The 20,719-nt window shown below is 41.6% G+C and overlaps 1 protein-coding gene across 28 annotated transcripts in view; it reads left to right on the top strand.

The window, feature by feature from the left end:
* DTNA (dystrobrevin alpha) overlaps window positions 1–20,719 on the top strand; it is a 415,842-nt gene that overhangs the window by 289,342 nt on the left and 105,781 nt on the right. For all 28 annotated transcript variants that reach the window (XM_043889354.1, XM_043889355.1, XM_043889359.1 and 25 more), the window contains one exon: window positions 19,948–20,161. In XM_043889354.1, the coding sequence (XP_043745289.1) occupies window positions 19,948–20,161 (214 nt within the window). The remainder of the gene's footprint in view (window positions 1–19,947; window positions 20,162–20,719) is intronic.

The following is a 20,719-nucleotide window of genomic DNA, read 5'->3' as shown; positions in this document are numbered from 1 at the left end:
CAGTGGTTAAGACTTCACCCTCCAATGCAGGGGCTGCTAGTTTGATCCCTCGCTGGGGAGTTACGATCCCACATGCCTTGCAGCCAAAAATGAAAACATAAAACAGAAACAATACTGCAATAGATTCAATAAAGACTTTTTAAATGGTCCACGTAAAAAGTCATTTAAAAAGAAGGGATAGAAGGAGTCGCTCCTCTCAAAGAGCCAGAAGGAAGAGCAGGAACGTTCACAGTTAGGGAAATAAATGACAGAGGTCAAACCCTTGGAGCAATCATATCTTTGTATTCTTCCAAATGTGTTTGATGTACACTTTCATTCCTGAGACTTCCCTGGTGGCTCACTGATGTTGAGTTGTTCTAGACACTTGTTGAGAATAAAGACAAGTGAATTGCACTAGAATACAGTGTTCCCCCAAAATTCCCTGTGGGGAAGTCGGTGGTGACAGAAGAACATAAACAAACCCATTAAAGATGCCCGTGTGCCAGGTGATGGAACACTGCTTCCCTCTGGGCATGCTGGACCAATGGCAAAAATGTCTCCCCTTAATCAGGAAAATTTCTGGTAGAGAAAAACTATGATTTTAAAACCCTGATGCTTGTGATGTGGCTTTAATTAAAGCTACTTCTTCCCATTAATTGCCTTTAAGTTCTTAAAGACCCAAGGCTTAGGTTTCTTGTTAGTATTTTTATTTTTAGAGAATGCTGGAAACTTGGCCTGCTCAAGCTGCTACCTCTGCACATGCAGTCTGTGAAGGAAACTGACACCTGTGGCCTTGTTTCCAAGCATGTGGATGTAACATCCATCAGCTTCCTTTTCTCCTGCTTTTTCTCTGTGCCAGGAAGCTGTGCCAACTAAGCACTTTCACTCTCACAGTTTAGGAAAGAGCATCATCTTAAATGCTGCAGTCAGTTGGGAAGGAGCGGTATATAAGGAGGAATACATTTCAAGCTTCTCCAACCCCATCTAAAGGAGGCCAGAGAGAGATGCAATGACCTTCCCTTAGTGATCCACCAAGCTCTGCTCCTGGGAGCCTACGGTATCAGCCCAGGGCCAATCAGCAGAGTGATGAAGCAATACCCAGGGGGTGTCCTCCCGCAGCCCTCTCCCAGGATCCCTGGGCTCAGGAAACACAGAGGAAACAAACCACAGGAAGACAGGGGGAAGAATGACCCCTCCCACATAACCACACCTGTGGTTGTGCCGGAAAATCCTTCCTGACACCCCCTTGATTTCCTCTCAGTGAAGTTTTGTTGGCATTTTGTCACCATTGTTAACAAACATTCAGACATTTATTCATTCATTCAACAAATATAGACTGAGATTTACTTGGCTTCAAGCATCATGTTTGGGCTTCCCTGGTAGTTCTGAGGTAAATATTCCACCTGCAATACAGGAAATGGCATTGGGTCGGGAAGATCCCCTAGAGAAGGAAATGGCAATCCACTCCAGTATTCTTGCCTGGAAAATTCCATGAACAGAGGAGGCTGGTGGGCTACAGTCCATGGGGTCACAGAGGGTAGGACATGACTGAGTGACTAAACAACAACAAGCATTATGTTTAGACCATGGGTGGTGAGGGGAGTCTGGTAATTTTCCTTAGTGTACAAATTTAGTATTAGAATAACCTTAAGTTTAGAATAAATAGGATGTATCCTGTTTATTCAAAGTTTCAGAGTCTGTGGATATCAAATATAGATAAACCCTAAAACTTTGCTATTAGGTTGGTGTAAAAGTAATTGTGGTTTTACACTGTTGAACTTTGCCGTTTGATATTGGAATGCATTCCTTAATAAGGATGGTTATGTTATACATCCTTTTAATGCACATTTCTCACTTTATGTTTTTTGCTAATGACTCATTACTTGCTATTTATTTTAGACTAGGGAAATGATGTTAGACAAAAGGCAAATTCGAGCAATTTTCTTATTCGAGTTCAAAATGGATTGTAAAGCACTGGAGACAACTCACAACATCAACAATGCATTTGGCCCAGGAACTGCTAATGAACATACAGGGCAGTGGTGGTCAAGAAGTTTTGCAAAGGAAACAAGAGCTTGAAAATGAGAAGTGCAGTGGCTGGCCATCGAAAGTTGACAATGCCCAACTAAAAGCCATCATCAAAGCTGATTCTCTGATAACTACGTGAGAAGCTGACCAAGAACTAACCATTCTATGGTCATTTGAAGCAAATTGGAAATGTGAAAAAGCTTGATAAGTGGGTGCCTCATGACCCGACTGAAAATAAAAAAAAAAAAAAAATCGTCTTTTTGAAGTGTCGTCTTCTCTTATTCTACGCAACAACAACAAACCATTTCTCAATCAGTTTGTGACATGTGATGAAAAGTGGATTTTATACAATAGCCAGCAATGACCAGCTCAGCAGCTGAACCAAGAAGAAGCTCCAAAGCACTTTCCAAAGCCAAATTTGCACCCAAAAAAAGTTCACGGTCACTCTTTGGTGGTCTGCTACCCGTCTGATCCACTACAGCTTTCTAAATCCCAGTGAAGCCATTATATCTGAGAAGTATGCTCAGCAAATCAATGAGAGGCACTGAAAACTGCAATGCTTGCAGCCAGCATTGGTCAACAGAATGGGCCCAATTCTTCTCCACAACAATGCCCGACCACACATTGCACAACCAGTTCTTCAAAAGTTGAACTACTTGGGCTACGAAGTTTTGCCTCACCCCCCATATTTACCTGACCTCTCGCTAACCAACTGTCACTTCTTCAAGCATCTTAACAACTTTTTGCAGGGAATATGCTCCCACTACCAGCAGGAGGCAGAAAATGCTTTCCAAGAGTTCATCGAATCCTGAAGCATGGATTTTTATGCTACAGGAATAAACCAACTTATTTCTTATTGGCAGAAATGTGTTGATTCTAATGGTTCCTATTTTGATTAATAAAGATATGTTTGAGCCTAGTTATAATGATTCAAAATTCATGATCTGAAATTGCAATTACATTTGCACCAACCTAATCTAGCCTATTGGTCCCCTGAGCAAATTGCTTTTTTCTGAAGAAAAAAAAAATTGTTACTTATAAATGTGGTGATTAAAAGAAACCAAGTATATCTATAACTACTGAAATGGATGAAGTCTGTAGCTATTTTTATTCTTTCATGGTGTTGGACTAAGACTTCTGTTTTACCTCCTTTTCCATCAGGAATTCTAAAGTTCTGTTTGATCTGAGTGAGGAGTACTTAATACAAGAGATGCTGAGTGGCTTCTCTTGGAAAAATACCAAATAAAATCATATTATTGAGAACTCAGTTTCTAACATCCAAATACTTGTAGAAATTGAAAGTCGTTCAGTCCTCTTCCACTCTTTACAACCCCATGGACTGTAGCCCACCAGGCTCCTCTGTCCATTGGATTTCCTAGGAAAGAATACTGGAGTGGCTTGCCATTCCCTTCTTCAGAGGATCTTCCCAACCCAGGAATCAAACCCACATCTCCTGCATTGCAGGTGGATTCTTTACTGTCTGGGCCACCAGAGAAGCCCAAATATTAGCCGAGTGCCCTGATAAACAGAGTCACTGTCCCATGATATCTGTCAAGATTTGTCATCAAGATGCAATCGTGAGGACCCCAGGCCTGCTGCAATGCTGATAATAGTGACTCCAGCTCTCAATTTTTGGCTTCCCAGGTGGTGATAGTGGTAAAGAACCTGCCAGCTAATGCAGGAAATACAAGAGACACGGGTTCAATTTCTTGGTCGGGAAGATCCCCTGGAGGAGGGCATGGCGACCCATTCCAGTATTGCCTGAAGAATCCCGTGACAGAGGAGCCTGGCAGGCTACAGTCCATAGGGTCACAAAGAGTCAAAAATGACTGAAGGGACTTGGCACACCCTCAATTAGCTTAGTTTCTCAGAAAAATAATGAACTTCAGTGTAAGGTCAAGTACAATTCATTTCAAATTCAACACTGATGAATAAGATAGTGATGTTATATCATGGAGAAGATTACCTTGAGGAAACTTTGCATGACTTAACAGAATCTGCATAGAACATGGCCATAATCATCATTTTGTTCTCATTTATTATTCCAGGACGGTCCGATCAGTAATGGGTAGGGACTTGATTAGACTTGCTTTAGCGTGTGTTTCCTCAGGAAGCAGACTCCACAATAAGACTCACGTGGAAGCAGTTGGGAGAGTGAACCCAAAGAAGAAGGAAGAAGGAAAGCGGATAGACAGTGCAGGCACTGTTGAGGAACGTTGTGAAATGTCCGAGCTATCCACCCGGGGTGAAAAGGAGGAGGCACCGATCCAGCTACTCTGCCCTGTATTGGCCAAGGGTGGCCCACGGCTAGGAGTTAATGCCCCCGAGCTTCTGGGTTGCATTGTGCGCATGTCAGGCAGGGTCTGGTATTTGTGGTGGAACTTCGGCTGCTGCTGCTGAGTCGCTTCAGTCGTGTCTGACTCTGCGACCCCATAGACAGCAGCCCACCAGGCTCCCCCGTCCCTGGGATTCTCCAGGCAAGAACACTGGAGTGGGTTGCCGTTTCCTTCTCCAATGCATGAGAGTGAAAAGTGAAAGCGAAGTTGTTCAGTCATGTCTGACTCTTTGAGACCCCATGGACTGCAGCCTACCAGGCTCCTCCGTCCATGGGATTTTCGAGGCAAGAGTACTGGAGTGGGTTGCCATCGCCTTCTTTGGGAACTTCGGAGCCTAAGGCAAAGTGCTGTCTGGTTGCAGCGGCACCAAGCTGGTCAAAGTCTGTCGTGAAGCTCATTCCTGCAGGGGCTGGAGAAAAAGAAATGGAGCCAATATTTTGAAAAGACACAAAAGAGTAGCGTAAACATCATTGCTGTGTACCTTGGCTTTCTGCTTTACAGATTTTCTCATCAGTATTTTCCATCGATTTTTAAAGATTTTTCTTTTTTAACAAAAGATACACTTCTCATTTCTTGACCTAACTCAGGACACCTATAAATAATCTGTACTGCTGATGAGCTCTCCTCACCCTAGGTGAGGAGCTCTCCTAACCCATCTTCCCAATAACTGGTCATGCACTAGGAAACTGGGTTAGAGCTATTTTCTAAATGGGGCTGTGTGTGTGTGTGTGTGTGTGTGTGTGTGTGTGTGTGTGTGTATGTGTGTGTGTGTGTGACAGTTGTGTCTGACTCTATACGATCCCATGGATTGTCTCCTCTATCCATGGAATTCTCCAGACAAGAGTACTGGAGAGGGTTGCCTTTTCCTTCTCCAGTTCTAAATGGGTGAATGAAGTGCATTTTCTGCCTTCCACTCCATTATTGACTCTCATTGTACAAAGACAATTCATTATATATTTAAATAGGACAGAGTGCAGAAAAAAGCAGTGGTCCCCAACTAATTTCTGCTTCCCCAGTCCTCCAAGTCCCTGTCTGCTCTGTATATTAGCCTTCATCTTGGCGGAATAAGCAGGCGATACAGGATCGCTGAGAGCAACCGCCATCAGGGAAAAGTAGAAGACAGTTCCTCAGGCTTGCCAGCCCCATGGATGCTCTTTCTCTGGCAATGTGGCTTCTGGCATCTAGTATTCTGGCCACTTGTTCAAGTCATAGAATATAAGGAGTAATAAAGGTACTGTGGAAACCATGCTTAAGGAATCTCACTGAGCTTTCTTCAAATATTGAAATAAAGGGAGAATGTCTCAGGATTATATGTAGCATCTGGCAAACAGGAGGTGTCCTACCCTACTCCACTCACCAAGCATCATCAACCAGGCTTTAACAAGGTATTATGCCAGTTGTTGTTGTTCAGTCTCTCAGTTGTGTCCGACTCTGTGACCTCATAGACTGCAGCAGGTCAGTCTTCTCTGTCCTGCACCATCTCCCAGAGCTTGCTCAAATTCATGTCCATTGAGTCGGTGATGCCATCCAACTATCTTGTCCTCTGTCGTCCCCTTCTCTCTCCTGCCTTCAGTCTATCCCAGCATCAGGGTCTTTTCTAATGAGTCAGCTCTTTGCATCAGGTGGCCAAAGTATTGGAGCTTTAGCTTCAACATCAGTCCTTCCAGTGGATATTCAAGGTTGATTTCCTTCAGGATTGACTGCTTTGATTCTCCTTACAAAGATAACCAAGAAATAGTTGTCCATGCTGTCCAGTTGCTTTTAGTTTAGTGCTATGATTCTTCAGCTTTTCTCCCTGTGTATAGACTGACTGGTTTGATCTCCTTCCAGTCCAAGGGACTCTCAAGAGTCTTCTCCAACACCACAGTTCAAAAGCATCAATTCTTCAGCACTCAGCTTTCTTTGTGGTCCACCTCTCACATCCATACATAACTACTGGAAACCATAGCTTTGACTAGACGGACCTTTCTCAGCAAAGTAACATGGGCTTCCTGGGTGCCTCAGTGGTAAAGAATCCACCTCCAAGCAAGAGATATGGGTTCAATCCCTGGGTCAGGAAAATCCTCTGGAGAAGGAAACAGCAACCCACTCCAGTATTCTTGCCTGGAAAATCCCATGGATAGAGGAGTCCGGTGGGCTACAGTCCATGGGATTGCAAAAGAGTCAGACATGACTTAGTGACTAAAGGATAAGGACAACAATCTTTGGGAGAATCTGGTGAAACCCAAGGGCCCTTTCCTCCCATGACCCTAACCATACAATTTACTGTATCATTTCGGAGTCTCTCCTCTCCCCTAAAGTCCAATCAAGGGCTTATCTAAAAAGTATCAGGAATAACTGTCCATTAATGACTGCAGAGTGTCATAAATGTTCCAATAGACTGTGAATGTATCTGGGAGCAAAAAGGGAGAGAGTAATTCCACCTAAAGGTTTCAGAAGGGGTTTCCTCAGGGCACACAAGTGCATGACATCTTGAAGGATAGCAGACTGAAGACTACGCCTGATGAAAGGAGTGAAAACTTAAAGTGAATTCGCTCAGTCATGTCCGACTCTTTGAGACCCCATGGACTATAACCTACAAGGCTCCTCCGTCCATGGGATTTTCCAGGCAAGAGTACTGGAGTGGGGTGCCATTGAGGGCTGGGTAAAGGCTCATATGAGGAAGCCAGGGGCACATTCCAGAACTGTGGGGCATTCCATATGGCCAAAGCACAGGACTCTAGGGAGAAGCTAGAGACTAGTGGGAGTTGAGGACAAAGATGACAAGACTCAAGTCCGGACTTTGCTTTTCACGCTTAGAAGCTTGAGTTTACCCACTAGGCAATAGAGGATGGCATGACCAGAAATGAGCCTTATGACATTTCTTAGGACAGATGGAAAAGGGCAGAGACTGGAGTGAGACAAGTGAGAAGGCATGCTGTAATAACCTAAGTGGAAGGCAATAAAAGCCCAAAATACAGCAGTAGAATGTAGGATATAAAGTAAGGGCACATTGAAGAAACCTATGCAGAGTTGTCTAGTGAAGTCTAAAATGACTACCCAGAGTGGAGAGAAGATAGTATGTTCTCTCACTTCTAAGGTTATTAAATATATTCTGAAAAAAGTTAAGAAATTAGTTTCTGTTCAGATGTTTCTTTTCATTTACCTCCTCATTATTTTTACAATCCTTGGTATAATACTTTGAAAAATAATAGGCTTAATAAATGCCTGTTCAATTGAACTTAGTTAAATTTAATTTACAGTATGACATCTATTAGGCCAATGATTATTATACCTCATTTTGAATAATGGTGCAAGTCGACAAACACAATTTAAGGAAAACTGAATACTTTTTCCCAATAGGCAATGGATATACTGCCAGAGCCTTTGAGGACTGGCAGGATATTCAGTTTGATTTTACACCAAAAATATATTGTGGGCCTTTCCCTGATGCTCTGTTACATCATCCACCTTAACCAGGAAATTAAAGCGAAACTAAAATGTTATGTTTGTAAGAAATTATGGTTCTCCCCAGGGATCCTTAACAAAGCGAATGATCTTGGTGATAAAAGCATGTGTTGGGAGCCAGGAAGGGGTTGAGTATGGAAGCATAAAATATTTGGTGAGCTACTCAGGTGTTGTTTAAATTCATATTTTAGAAAGGTATATAACTCATGGCTCACTAATGAAGATCAAGTCTGAAAATTGTCTTTTACTAACATTTTCTTTCTGAACTCAGTGTTTGAGTAATGTGAGTGATGGTTAATATGTTCACTGTAATCACATCAAAACACATTTGTTGACCTTGGCAAAGCATACCACTTAGCTGAGTTCCTCCCTAACAACTTTTTAAACACTGTCTGTCATGATCAAAGACCTAAATAAAGGCATACAAATAAATTATTTACTTGAAAAATGTTAACTGGCTGATTTGCACGCGGCTTTCTCCACCTCAGTGTTCCTGGGATTCCCATGATACTTTAAAATGAATTTGTCTGACTCAAGTAAGCATCATTTTCCTCTTCTTTCTGTCTCTCATCTAACTCCATCCTTTTACTCTTGCTCCATGGCAGTGGTTCTCAAGCTTCCTTGTCTTTCAAAATAACCGCAGGAGCTGCTTAAACATGGGAGTGGATGCCCTGATCATGCTCCAGGCCCGTGGAAGCAGAGAACACAATTGACACCCACTCACTGGTCTAAAGATCACCTCTGGTTTTCACTGCTGGACTGGTTAGCTATAGCTAGGGATCTGAATTAGCTGACATGGTAGTTGGAAAATGAAACTCAGCATTAAACTTTGCAGGATACATTCTCAATCTCTCCATTTACTAACTAAAAATTAAAGAAGTCTTATACACTGGGCAAGAGAAAAGGTTACAAAGGAATAGACCCTGCTTTCCAGTAACCCCCAGCACAGACTCCACTGACCCAGTCAGGTCAGTACAAGATCCAATTACAGCATGTCCACTCAGTACTCTCTGCCATTGGTCCCTTGGTGGTTTTCTTCCTGGGGTATGCCCCTCCCCAACCTCATCTCCATGTATTCATATTCTGCTGTGATTTAGGAACCAGCTTGAGCCCTGCTTTCTCCTCCTCTAAAACCTTTCCAAAGTCTCCAGCCCATAGTAGCATCCCAGTATGTTGAGTTCTAGTAGTGTTTTTTTTTTTTTAATCTGCTCTATGAATATAGACTTTTGATAACATAGTGTCTCTTAGAGAGCTTCAGTTAGGCCTTCTGAATGTGTCTCTCCCATGGGAATTACAAGCTCTTTTATGGCCAGAGTCTCATTGTGTTAAATCACCAGTCACATTAAACATGTGATGAGTTGTAGAATCTTTAAAGTTTCCAGTTGAGTCTAACTTCTTTCAAAAATATTGTTGTCTTTCAGTCACTAAGTCATGTCTGACTCTTTGTGACTCCATGGACCGTAGCACGCCAACCTCCTCTGTCCTCCACTATCTCTGGGACTTTGCTCAAATTCATGTCCGTTGAGTCAGTGATGCCATCCAAACATCTCATCCTCTGTCACCCCCTTCTCTTTTTGCCTTCAATATTTCACAGCATCAGGGTCTTTTCCAGGGAGTTGGCTCTTCGCATCAGGTGGCCAAAGTATTGGAGTTTCAGCTTCAGCAGCAGTCCTTGTAATGAGTATTCAGGGCTGTTTTCCTTTAGGATGGACTGGTTTGATCTCCTTACAGTCCAATGAGCTCTCAAGAGTCTTCTCTATGGAATCTCATTTCTTGCTTTGTTTTCCAACTCTGTTTGTATAAGCATACGGCAGTCTTTCTCCATATGTCAATGCCTGCACATACAATAGATGTATAGTAAATAGTGATACATTGAAATTTTTTCTCATGAGCTGATGCTCTCTTAATTTCAATGTAAATATTTGATCTGAAAGTGAACTGAACTAGTCATCATTGTGATACAGTCTTCCATGGGTTTTTATAACATCATACCAGTTAAGAGGAAAACAAAAATGAAATTATAGGGAGAAAAAAGTTTGTATTAAGGGACAAATAACTTTATAACTGACAGAGTGGAGCAAAGAATTGAGAGAATTTGGAGAGGATTTTTATAATTCCATCTGAATGTGACTGCAAATTTTAATGCCTCTTTTCTCTCAAAAATAAGAGTAATGCCGATAGATAGATAGATAGATAGATAGATAGATAGATAGATAGATAGTGCTTTACTGTTTTCATCTTTGTTATTCCCAGGACTTACAAGGTAAGAAAGGTGAATATTATTATTCTTATTGTACAAATGAAGAAAGACTTGAGTCCAAGTCTACTAGGTACATTTTTTTCATTATAAGAAAAAAATAGATTGTTGTTGTATACTTAATGCACTTGTTTGTTACATATCTCTATTCTTCACTACCTACCAGTTCTATATGATCAGGGGTTTGCCTCTCTTGTTCACGCTAATTCTAGAACCCAGAGCAGAGCTACCACGTAATAAGGGCTGAATAAATAATTGCTGTATGAATGAAGTTTTATTCTCTGGAGTAGAAGGCTAAGGAAGAAGGCTCATCAGTGGCTTGGGGCACTGAGTTTGAAGAGGACCCTGAGGTTATTCCTGGCACTTGCAAGGGGATATGTTTCCTTCCTCACCTCCTCACACCCCACCCCTCTGGCAGCCTGACTCACACATGAAACTCCTTAGAAGCATTTTTACTTAAAGTCTACTTGGCATTTAAAACCCTGAATGCAACTTGCCGTTTGAGAGCTACATAGGAAAAAGACAATGCATGCTCATGTGCGCTCCTGTTTCGGTGCTAAGGGAATCAGAATTTATCGGACAACTAAAAGAATGAATCTGCATAGTTAGCTTTTCTACAGGCATGTTCTCAGGATCTACGGTATGAATGAACACAATTTGGCACTCCAAACCCACAATATAAACTAGGCAGGAATACCACCTGAACTTGGTGCTCATAATTGGGAGAGTGTGATTTACAAGGAGAAATTCATGCGGGGAATTTTCCTGAAGGTCAGGAAATTTAGGTCCAGGGAGGGAAGAGTTGGATGAATTTTCAGGGGAAACAACCGGTCTCTTTTGCAGTGGGGTTGTATGAGTAAATTAACAGCAGAATTCTTTGTGTTTTCACCTGCATGTCTCAGAGGTGGAAAAACAAGTCATAACAAAGCCTCCAATGTTAAGTCACCATCACTTTAAGTATCGGTGGCAAGGGTGCTTGGGGATTGAGAGAGCATGTGTATTGGTGCGCACACATATACACACATGCTGTCTGTTCACTAGAGGATATATGTGTACTCCCAATGGCATATTGACAGATTATATTCAATTCCCAGCCTGCAATTTCCTTTTCTCCTAATTAAGAAAGCACAGCATAATGCAATGAGTGACCTTTTTGTAGATATAAATCTCTAACCTTTTTAAAACAGTGCATGAACTTAAAGGAACACACACAATGTAAAAGTTGTGAGTTTAAATTTTATTCAGGATCTTAACTGAAGACTATAGTCCAGGACACAGGTCTGAGGAATTGCTCCAAAATGTAGTATGTATATGTATTATATATCCACATATCCATATATTAAATATATTGTTGTTATTTAGTCACTCAGTCACGTCTGACTCTTTTGTGACCCCATGAACTATAGCCCACCAGGCTCCTCTGTCCATGGGATTTTCTGGGCAAGACTGCTGGAGTGGTTTGCCAGTTCCTCCTCCAGGGGGTCTTCCCTTTTCGGGGATCAGCCCTAGTCTCCGAGTCTCTTGGATTGCAGGTGAATTCTTTACTGCTGAGCCACTGGGGAAACCCATATGAATATATATTAATTCATATATTGTGTATTACATATTATTCGTATATATGTGAAATTTTTTGCTGGAAAATATATGATGTCAAGCATACACCTGGGTAAAAGATTACTGTTAGTCACATGAAACAGATATCTCAAGTTAATGATTTTAGTGTTTTTCTGTGGATGGGAAGGTGCAAGAAGCTTGGGTCATTGAAATTCTTCCTGAGCTATGCATCGTAACTACCTAGGTGCCCACTTATCTGAAACACAGAATGCCTCATCTTGTATTTGATGCTGCAGGGCGTATTGTCAGTGGCTGATTCCAATGGGTTGCGACTTAATCCTCGTAAAACCGGATGATGAGTAGCAGACGTTCTTTGTTCTCTTTTTGTTCACAGATATAATTACAGAAATCATTCTTAAACTGCATGAACTAATTGATAGTTTCCAGCTTCTTGTGACGTACCTCACACCTATTAGAACTTAGGAGGTTCTCTTGATGCCAAAAGACTGAGAAGTAGAGACTGAGAGCCAACTTCTCCTCCTTTAACGTGGAGGAGAAGGGGGAGGTTGTTGCAATACAGACTCTGATTCTCTAGTCCTGAGGTGGGGACCTGAGGGTCTGCATTTCTAACAAGCCTAGTGTCTTGCAACTCCTGGGTCCGCATCACCCGGGAGTTATTTTACAGATTTGTAGGTGAGTCCACTCCAAACTGGCCGAGGTGAAGTCACTAGGAAATGATGGTTATTGACCCTCCCCTGCTGCAAGGCCTTTGAGAGCCTTCTAAAGGTTTATCAGTCAGTGATCGTCAGAATCACCCGGAGAGCTTTGTCAAAACCTTTTCCCATCCTCCTAAGTTTTGGAATCAGTAAGTGGTAGAATCTGGGCTTGGGGAGTTTGAGATTTATTTCATGAGCTGTCTTTTGATTTTCCTATCCTTGATGTACACTCTCTCTCATATTTTACCCTATTTATATGATTCTCTTTATGCTAGTCAAGTTTATGACATTGGTTATAGACCCAGGTTCAATCCCTGAGTTGGGAAGATCTCCTGGAGAAGGAAATGGCAACCCACTCTAGTATTCTTGCCTGGAGAATTTCATGCACAGAGGAGCCTGGGGGCGGGAGCGTGGGTGGGGGGACTACAGTCCATGGGGTCACAAAGAGTTGGACACGAGACACGACTCAGCGACTAAACAGCAAAATTGAAACTTTGTCTATTTCCAGTTATTTATAAAGACAAACTGTGAGGATTAAATATAAATGTATGAAATTAACGTATTTTTTACGTATATTATTTTTAAGATTCTGTGAAGTACTAAGTACTTTTATGAGTACATTTTGTTTATTCTTGACATGGTTAATGTTAAATAATTTCACTATGCAGACGGATGCCTCATCTAGTATGTTAGCATAAAATGTATGCAGTTATACAGATGAGGAAACCCCGCTTCTAATCACTTTTGTAGTAGCAGGTGCTCTATGATGGACAGTTGAAGCCTGACGGATATTTAATAAAGTGTGCGCAGTGCCATCTAGTGTTGTACAGTCGTCACTGCATGACTTAAATAAATTCCTCATTCTCTAAAACGATTTGATAGCTCAACAGTAAGTAGTATATTTATACAACTGCAGACCTTTAAAGGGGCTTCCCAGGTGGCTCAGTGGTAAAGAATCTTCCTGCCAATGCAGGAGGCGCAGGAGACACAGGTTTGATCCCTGGGTCAGGAAGATCCCCTGGAGGAGGGCATGGCAACCCACTCCAGCATTCTTGCCTGGAAAATCCTGTGGACAGAGGAGACTGGAGGGCTACAGTCCATGGAGTCAAAGAGAGTCAAACATGACTGAAGACCTTTGAAACAGAGCCTCTTAATAACTTCCTAATGACTGTCAACTTAGCACATTTCTTAATGTTCTTATTTAATTAAGCAAAAGGCTTGTGATACTTACCTTTTTTCAATAATAATTAACAGGCATTGAATGCTTATTATGCACTCAGCACTATGTGAAGTGCTTTACATGGGTTATCTTATTTGTTTCCCCACAATGACCCACATTTTACAGATGAGGAAACTGAAGCTTAAGGACATTAAGTGACTTGCTCAAGGTCATAATAGATAGCCGGTATAAAAATCTGACAGAAACCCAGCCAACTGCCCAGGGACCTGGACCACTCTGCACTGTGATCCGAACCTCTTAAAGTAGTTACCGATAAAATTTCCAAAAAACCTGTGTGAGAGAAGGCCTTCCTCACAAGGCCTCTAATTACAGTGATATCAGTGCAAACTCCACTAACTCAGAATCTATGACAACCAAACTGAAAAGCTGTCTGTTTTTGTGGCTGAGATGTGTGGTTGGTGCTTCTTTTATGTCACCTACATGGTGGTGATGGTTTAGTTGCTAGGTCGTGTCTGACTCTTGCAACCTCATGGACTGTAGGTCCCTAGGCTCCTCTGTCCATGGAATTCTCCAGGCAAGAATACTGGAGTGGGTTGTCGTTTCCTTCTCCAGGGGATCTTTCTGACCCAGGGATCAAACCCATGTCTCCTGCATCGTAGGCAGATTCTTTTCTGCTGAGCCACCAGGAAAGCCATCACCTACATAATGTACGCCAAAAATTATCTGTTTACTAGTTTACTGAATTTGGAGTACTGGGCTGAAACTTAGGTTTGGATTCATAGGAAATTTTCTAAATTAATAATAGGATATTACAACTGCAGATCAGAAGTTGTTTAACACTTAAGAGCTGTCATTTGTTACGTATCTGTTATGTGCCAAGCCCTGTGGCCAGCACTTTGCATACCTTTTCTCTTTTATCCTCACCACAACTCCCTCTGAGTGGTATTAGTTTCCTCATTTCTAAAAAAGGAATAATAAAATGTATGTGTGCATGCTAAATCACTTCAGTTGTGTCTGGCTCTTTGCTGCTCTAAGGACTGTAGCCTGCCAGGCTCCTCTGTCCATGGGATTCTCCAGGCAAGAATACTGGAGTGGGTTGCCATGCCCTCCTCCAGGGGATCTTCCCAACCCAGGGATCATACCCTCATCTCTTGCGTCTCCTGCATTGGCAGGTGGGTTCTTTACCACTAGCACCACCTATGCAAAGCCCAATAAAATGTATTGAGGTGAAATAACTTGCCCACAGTTTTACAATTATTAGTGGAGCCAGGAGTAAAACCTAAGTCTTTGTGATGGCAAAATCTGTATCCTTTCCACTCTGTCACTCCTAGAAAATAAGTACATATAACATGCATGATTACAGTCTTTCTGTGGACTGCTACCCCCTGTGCAAAAATGCCATGGTGCCTTACTTGGATAAAACAGTAGGTTCTAGCGACTTCCGCATGCATGCCTGTCCATCTTCGTTCCCTTCTTTCCTCATTGTCAGAAATGATATTTTTAAGCTGCATTACTGATCATGTCACTGTGCTGTTTAAAACCCACGTCTCAGCATCCAGACCAGAATCATTATTGTGGCTATAGTGCTTCTCCACCTTATCTTGTTATGGTGGCCTCTTCACAACCATATAGTAATCTGGTTTTGTACCTGGCACCCTGTCTGTCACAGTAAGTCATGATTTCTGATTATCTGTGTGGTCGTGAGGCAGGTCTGTATCCCCACCATGCTGTTGGCCCCTGAGGCAGGAACCACATCTTTATGGTTTGCCATCAAGTCCCCAAGACCTGCCAACAGTACTGGGCACATAATTATGAAAACTAGCTTTCTTTCAGTCACATGTAACTATTCTCACATTCAGAATTAGCATTTTATTTTTCCTTATATTGTGATCTTAAATGTGTAAAAAACACAAATATAGAGCATATTTATTTTTTTACTGAAGGATAATTGCTTCACAGAATTTTGCTGTTTTCTGTCAAACCTCAACATGAATCAGCCACAGGTATACATATACCCTTCCTTTTGAACCTCCCTCCCATCTCCCACCCCATCCCACCCCTCTAGATTGATAGAGCCCCTGTTTGAGTTTTCTGAGCCATACAGCAAATTCCCATTGGCTATCTATTTTACATATGGTAATGTAAGTTTCCATGTTGAACATGCTTATTTTTAATAACTTTCACATGATTTCTAGATGTTTTGTCTATAATTATAGGATGCTATTATTTCCTATGTTATATTCCCTATTCCAAGTGTTTTCAGGCGTCATCCCATTTTACCTTCATAGTAATCATTGGAGGGGAAGTATTATCATCAGCCCGACTTTTCTAAGATAAGATTCAAAGAAGTCGAGTAATTTCACTGATGCTGTACCTAAGATTGTAGCTTCCCCAGTGGCTCAGCGGTAAAGAACCCACTTGCAATGCAGGAGCCACAGGAAATGTGATCCCTGGGTCAGGAAGCTCCCCTGGAGGAGGGCATGGCAACCCACTCCACTATTCTTGCCTGGAGAATCCCTTGGACAGAGGAGCCTGGTGGGCTACAGTTCACAGAGTCACAAAGAGTCAGATATGACTGAAGCGACTGAGGAGGCATGCATACCTAAGATTCAATCCAAAGCTTGTATGATTCTTCATGTTGTTGATATTTCATGATTACACCTATCACGTCTTTAGCAATCAAATGCATCCTTAGCCTGTTTCTGTATTGTCACTTCCTTGTCATTCACTCAGCCAACAGATATTCATTAAGCTCCTGTGATGTATGAGGCCCTGTGACAGTGCTTGGGATATGAATGGTTATCATGACAGGCGGTCTTCTTCTGTGGCACGTACAATGCAGAGGGGGAAATAGGTGACCAACTTATCCACACAGAGAGTCCACTAAAGACTGTGATGGGAAAGAACAGGGTTCTAAAGCGGCATGTATGGTGAACACAAAACCTGGAGGCAGGGATCCAGAAAGACACCCTTGAGGAAGGGGTATTGATACTGAGTTATGGTGGCTGAAACACAGATGAGAAGTAAATGAGGCCAGATCAGAAACAGCTTCGCAAGACAAGTTGAAGAGTTTGAATTTCAAATGAATGGGAAGTTTACTAAAGGACTTCCAGCCTCATACAAGTGCCATGTCAGATTTGCAGTTCAGTAATATAGCTCTGACTCCAGTGTATAGCAAGAGTTGGGCTGGAGAAAGAATAAAAACAGAAGAACTGACTTAACCAGTGAGAGCTAGTGGTCACAGCAGTGGATGATGAAGTTGTGTGATGGGGATAAATGTCCATGAAAACAGAGGCATTAAAGTGACATTGATGAGATAGATTCAAAGGACCTGGTCGTTGAGAGCATGTAAGATATGGGACCCAGGGATGAAATGCAGGTTCTGGCAGGGGCAGGGGTTAGTGCCATTCACTAGAGAAGGGAATGCTAGAGGAAATGGGTTTGGAAGAGAAAAGATAGGCTGGACAAGCAAAGACTCAATTGCCTAAAGGACCTCCCTTTGGTCTGTTGGTCACTCACATGCATCTGTGTTCTTCCACTTCTGGGAATCCTAGAGCCTTCTGCCCTGACAGAGTCTCCCCAGAAGAGACCTAGGTATGTAGACTATCCCTCCACCAGCTGCCATTTCTCTTTCTTGCCTTGTAGCCATCTCCTTCCTGTGCTCAAGTTCAGAGTCCATAATCCTCTTCTCCAATGCCTGTTTCTTGTGATCCATAGCCAGGATCCGGATCAGAATGGTTCAGTAGCCTACTCGTTACAGTTACCTGGACACACACCAGAGCCAGGACGATGGGCCAGATCTCATCATCATGGCTCTTTTTGTATCCTGTACCTGGATATCCCCAAGGCCTAGAGTCAGAGGGTTTGTAGATCAAATGTATAGGGAATAATTATAGGAATCCTATCTATTTCCCTTAAGAACTTTAATTAATAAATAGATTCAACTTATAATGTCATCTCCCTAGGAGTACCTTGCTTGCTAAATTGGAAAACTGGATCCATAACATTAAGAAATACATTATTCATATTTGTTGTGTGATAGATAAAGAAGTTTGCAAATTTGGAATCACAGAAATCTGAATTTATCCAAATCTAAGAAATATTTAAGGAATTCAGTTGGAAAGTGATTTGTGTTCCTCTCTTCCAAACCATAGATTGGCCGAAAAGATTTTCTTTTTCTTTTGACATGACTCACGTTATTCATTTGTTCATGTAAAATGTGTTGTCTCTATGTACCAGGTACTACCACTTTTGATTTCAAGCATTTTTTCCATTTAATGAACACCATCTCCACTTCGGGCTTCCATGGTGGCTCGCTGGCAAAGAATTTGCCTGCCAATGCAGGAGATGCAGGTTCTATCCCTATGTCGGGAAGATCCCCCGGAGAAGGAAATGGCAACTCACTCCAGTATTCTTGCCTAGGAAATCCCATGGACAGAGGAGACTGGCATACTACAGTTCATGGGATTGCAAAAGAGTCAGACATGACTTAGCAACTAAACAACAACAGTCCCCACTTTACAGATGAGGAAAGTGAGGCTCTAAGTCAAGGCCTAAAGGGTATGCACTTGTAGGAGAATAGCCAGATTTGGACCTATGTCTTTGGACTCCAAATGCAGTGTTTATTTCAACTTCAAGTCCAGGAGCTTGATAGATGTTAGTTTTGTTTTTCAAATACAGTGTCAGAAGTGAACAAAGAGATAAAAGACTAAAACTTGAAAGTTGTTGGTGGAAAAGCATATGTGGCATGTACAGTTCTCAGGAATGAAAATGTAAGTGTATATCGAGCTGGCCGAAAAAGTTCATTTGGGTTTTTCCATAAGATCTTATTTCAAAAACCAAACAAACTTTTTGGTCAACCCAATACTTCATTGAGAAAGACAACATATTTTTTTAAACACCAAAGTGTAATGAAAAGTGAACCTTAAACTTGATGAAGATATGGAGAATCTAGAACTCACACACTCCTGATGAGAGTGTAAAACAGTACTACTATTTTAAAAAACACTTTGGAAGTTTCATAATGAAACACACACCTACCATACAACCTAGCCACTTTGTTTCTACATATTTACCAAAGAAATGGAAGTGTGTGTCTATACAGTTTTGTACATGATTGTTCATAGCATTTTATTCATAATAACCAATAACTGGATGACATAATAACCAAATGTCTACCAGCAGGGGAGTTGATAAACAATTTGTGGTATAGCTATTTAATAGGATACCATACAGCAATAAAAAAGAACAAACTATTGTCATGCAACAACATAGATAATTCTCAAGATCATTACACTAAGTAGAAGGATACAGACAAAAAAAAGAGTACGTATTGTATGATTCCAGCTATATAGAATTCTAGGACATCGTGATAGAAAACAGATCTTTGGTTTCCCAGGGTGGAGTGGTAGGATGGATGAGAATGTACATAAGGAGACCTGTGGGGGTGATACACATGTCCATTGTCTTGATTGTGGTGATGGTGTCTGGGAACGTCCTAACAAGACTTTGGGGTGAAGAGAAGACATAGAAAGAGATTTCTTGACTATCCTAGTAAAAGTAACCATGACTTAAGTTACATGTGCTTGCTAACAATGGCACCAACAAACTATTCTTGACCTTTAAGTGATCTGTGCCTTAGTTCTACTGCTTTATTGAAGAGGTAACTTTTCCTTTTTCCCCTGCCTACCTTAACTTTTCCTTTTTTTCTTATTTCAAACCTTAGATGACTGAAAATATGTAAAGAAATGAAAATGTTTTAAATGCTCAAATGCATTTCTGATAGCTTTTCAACCCTAGAATTTAAGAGTTGGTTTTCTCTTTTCTTTGTCAGGGGTCCGTGTGTACCAGTGGGAAAGTGCTTTAAAGCCAGATAGCCTTGTTAATTTTAATCACAAGTACTATATACTTCAAAGTTGCTAAGAAACTAGATCTTAAAAGTTCTCACCACAAAGGAGAAATGACAATCAGGGGACCCGATGTGTTAGCCAACAGTATGGTGGTAATCATCTTGTGGTATAGAAATGTGTCAAATCAATATAAAAATTATCAAATCAGCACTTGAAACTTACACGGTGTTATATAGCAATTCTATCTCAATGTTTTAAAAAGCCAGATACACCTGGATACAAATGCCAGGTGATTGCCCTTGGACCTTTGTGTTTGTCAGTTAACTTTCTTGATCCTCAGATTCTTCACATTGTAAGTATTTCAAAGATCTATTATGAAGAATAACAGATTATTAAGAAGAATACTGTGATGTTCAGAAATAATTCTCTACTGTGATGTTCATAAAATCATTGTTTTGCTCTTATACGTTGCACGTCAGCTCTTTGAGATCCTGCACTATGTACCTTTCTTTGCAAGTGTCAACCCCCACATGTGAAATAATGAATCTACCTTTCCATGCACTCGGGGCTGATGCGTCCACTCTGCTTTCATTGTATCTAGTGCACCTGGTGGACATTTGGAACGTCATAGAAGCGTTAAGAGAAAATGCTCTGAACAACGTGGACCCAAACATGGAGCTCAGCGTGGCCCGATTGGAGGCTGTGCTCTCCACCATCTTTTACCAGCTCAACAAAAGGATGCCAACCACACACCAAATCCAGGTGGAGCAGTCCATCAGCCTCCTGTTAAACTTCCTGCTGGCAGCCTTTGATCCGTAAGCTCCCTCTGAAATGTCTGTGACTCTCTGCGTGTTCCGTCTCCCCTTCCTCTTATCCTTCTTGGTCTTTATCCCAAAGAATTTTCTGGAGTAACCAACTGCTGCTTTTTTCTTGTTCAGATACTTATCTCAATAGAGTTTCTATGTGTGTAAGGTAAATTTTAAATGCTTTGGAAAAGACTTAGAGCGTAAAATGGCACCACAGGAAACTGGGGACACTTGTATTTTATGTGCTGACCTTTGTTTAATTCATCCTACGCTTCCTGGAAGCTACGGACACTTGGAAGCATCACATGGTGGCAGGCCTGTGGAGCGATTTAATGAAGCGTGTTGTGGAGGATGTTTTTAACTCTCTCCTTTGCAAATTGTCTAAGACAGCGCTTCTGAGGTGGCATAACAAGACCCCAGAGCAAACAAAGAGGTGTTGAACAGGCTTCCTTCCTTGACTAGTCTAGTAAAAATAGCTGTGACTTGCATTAAACGGACTGGTCTATAATGTACCACGTAAAACAAAGTGATGCCATTTCACGCACCACAGCTGAAACCCAGCCTCAT

The sequence above is a fragment of the Cervus elaphus genome, chromosome 27 (genome assembly GCF_910594005.1).
Source record: "Cervus elaphus chromosome 27, mCerEla1.1, whole genome shotgun sequence".
Classification (NCBI taxonomy): domain Eukaryota; kingdom Metazoa; phylum Chordata; class Mammalia; order Artiodactyla; family Cervidae; genus Cervus; species Cervus elaphus.
Note: the sequence above shows the minus strand (reverse complement) of the source record. Positions and strands in the feature narration are given on the sequence as shown.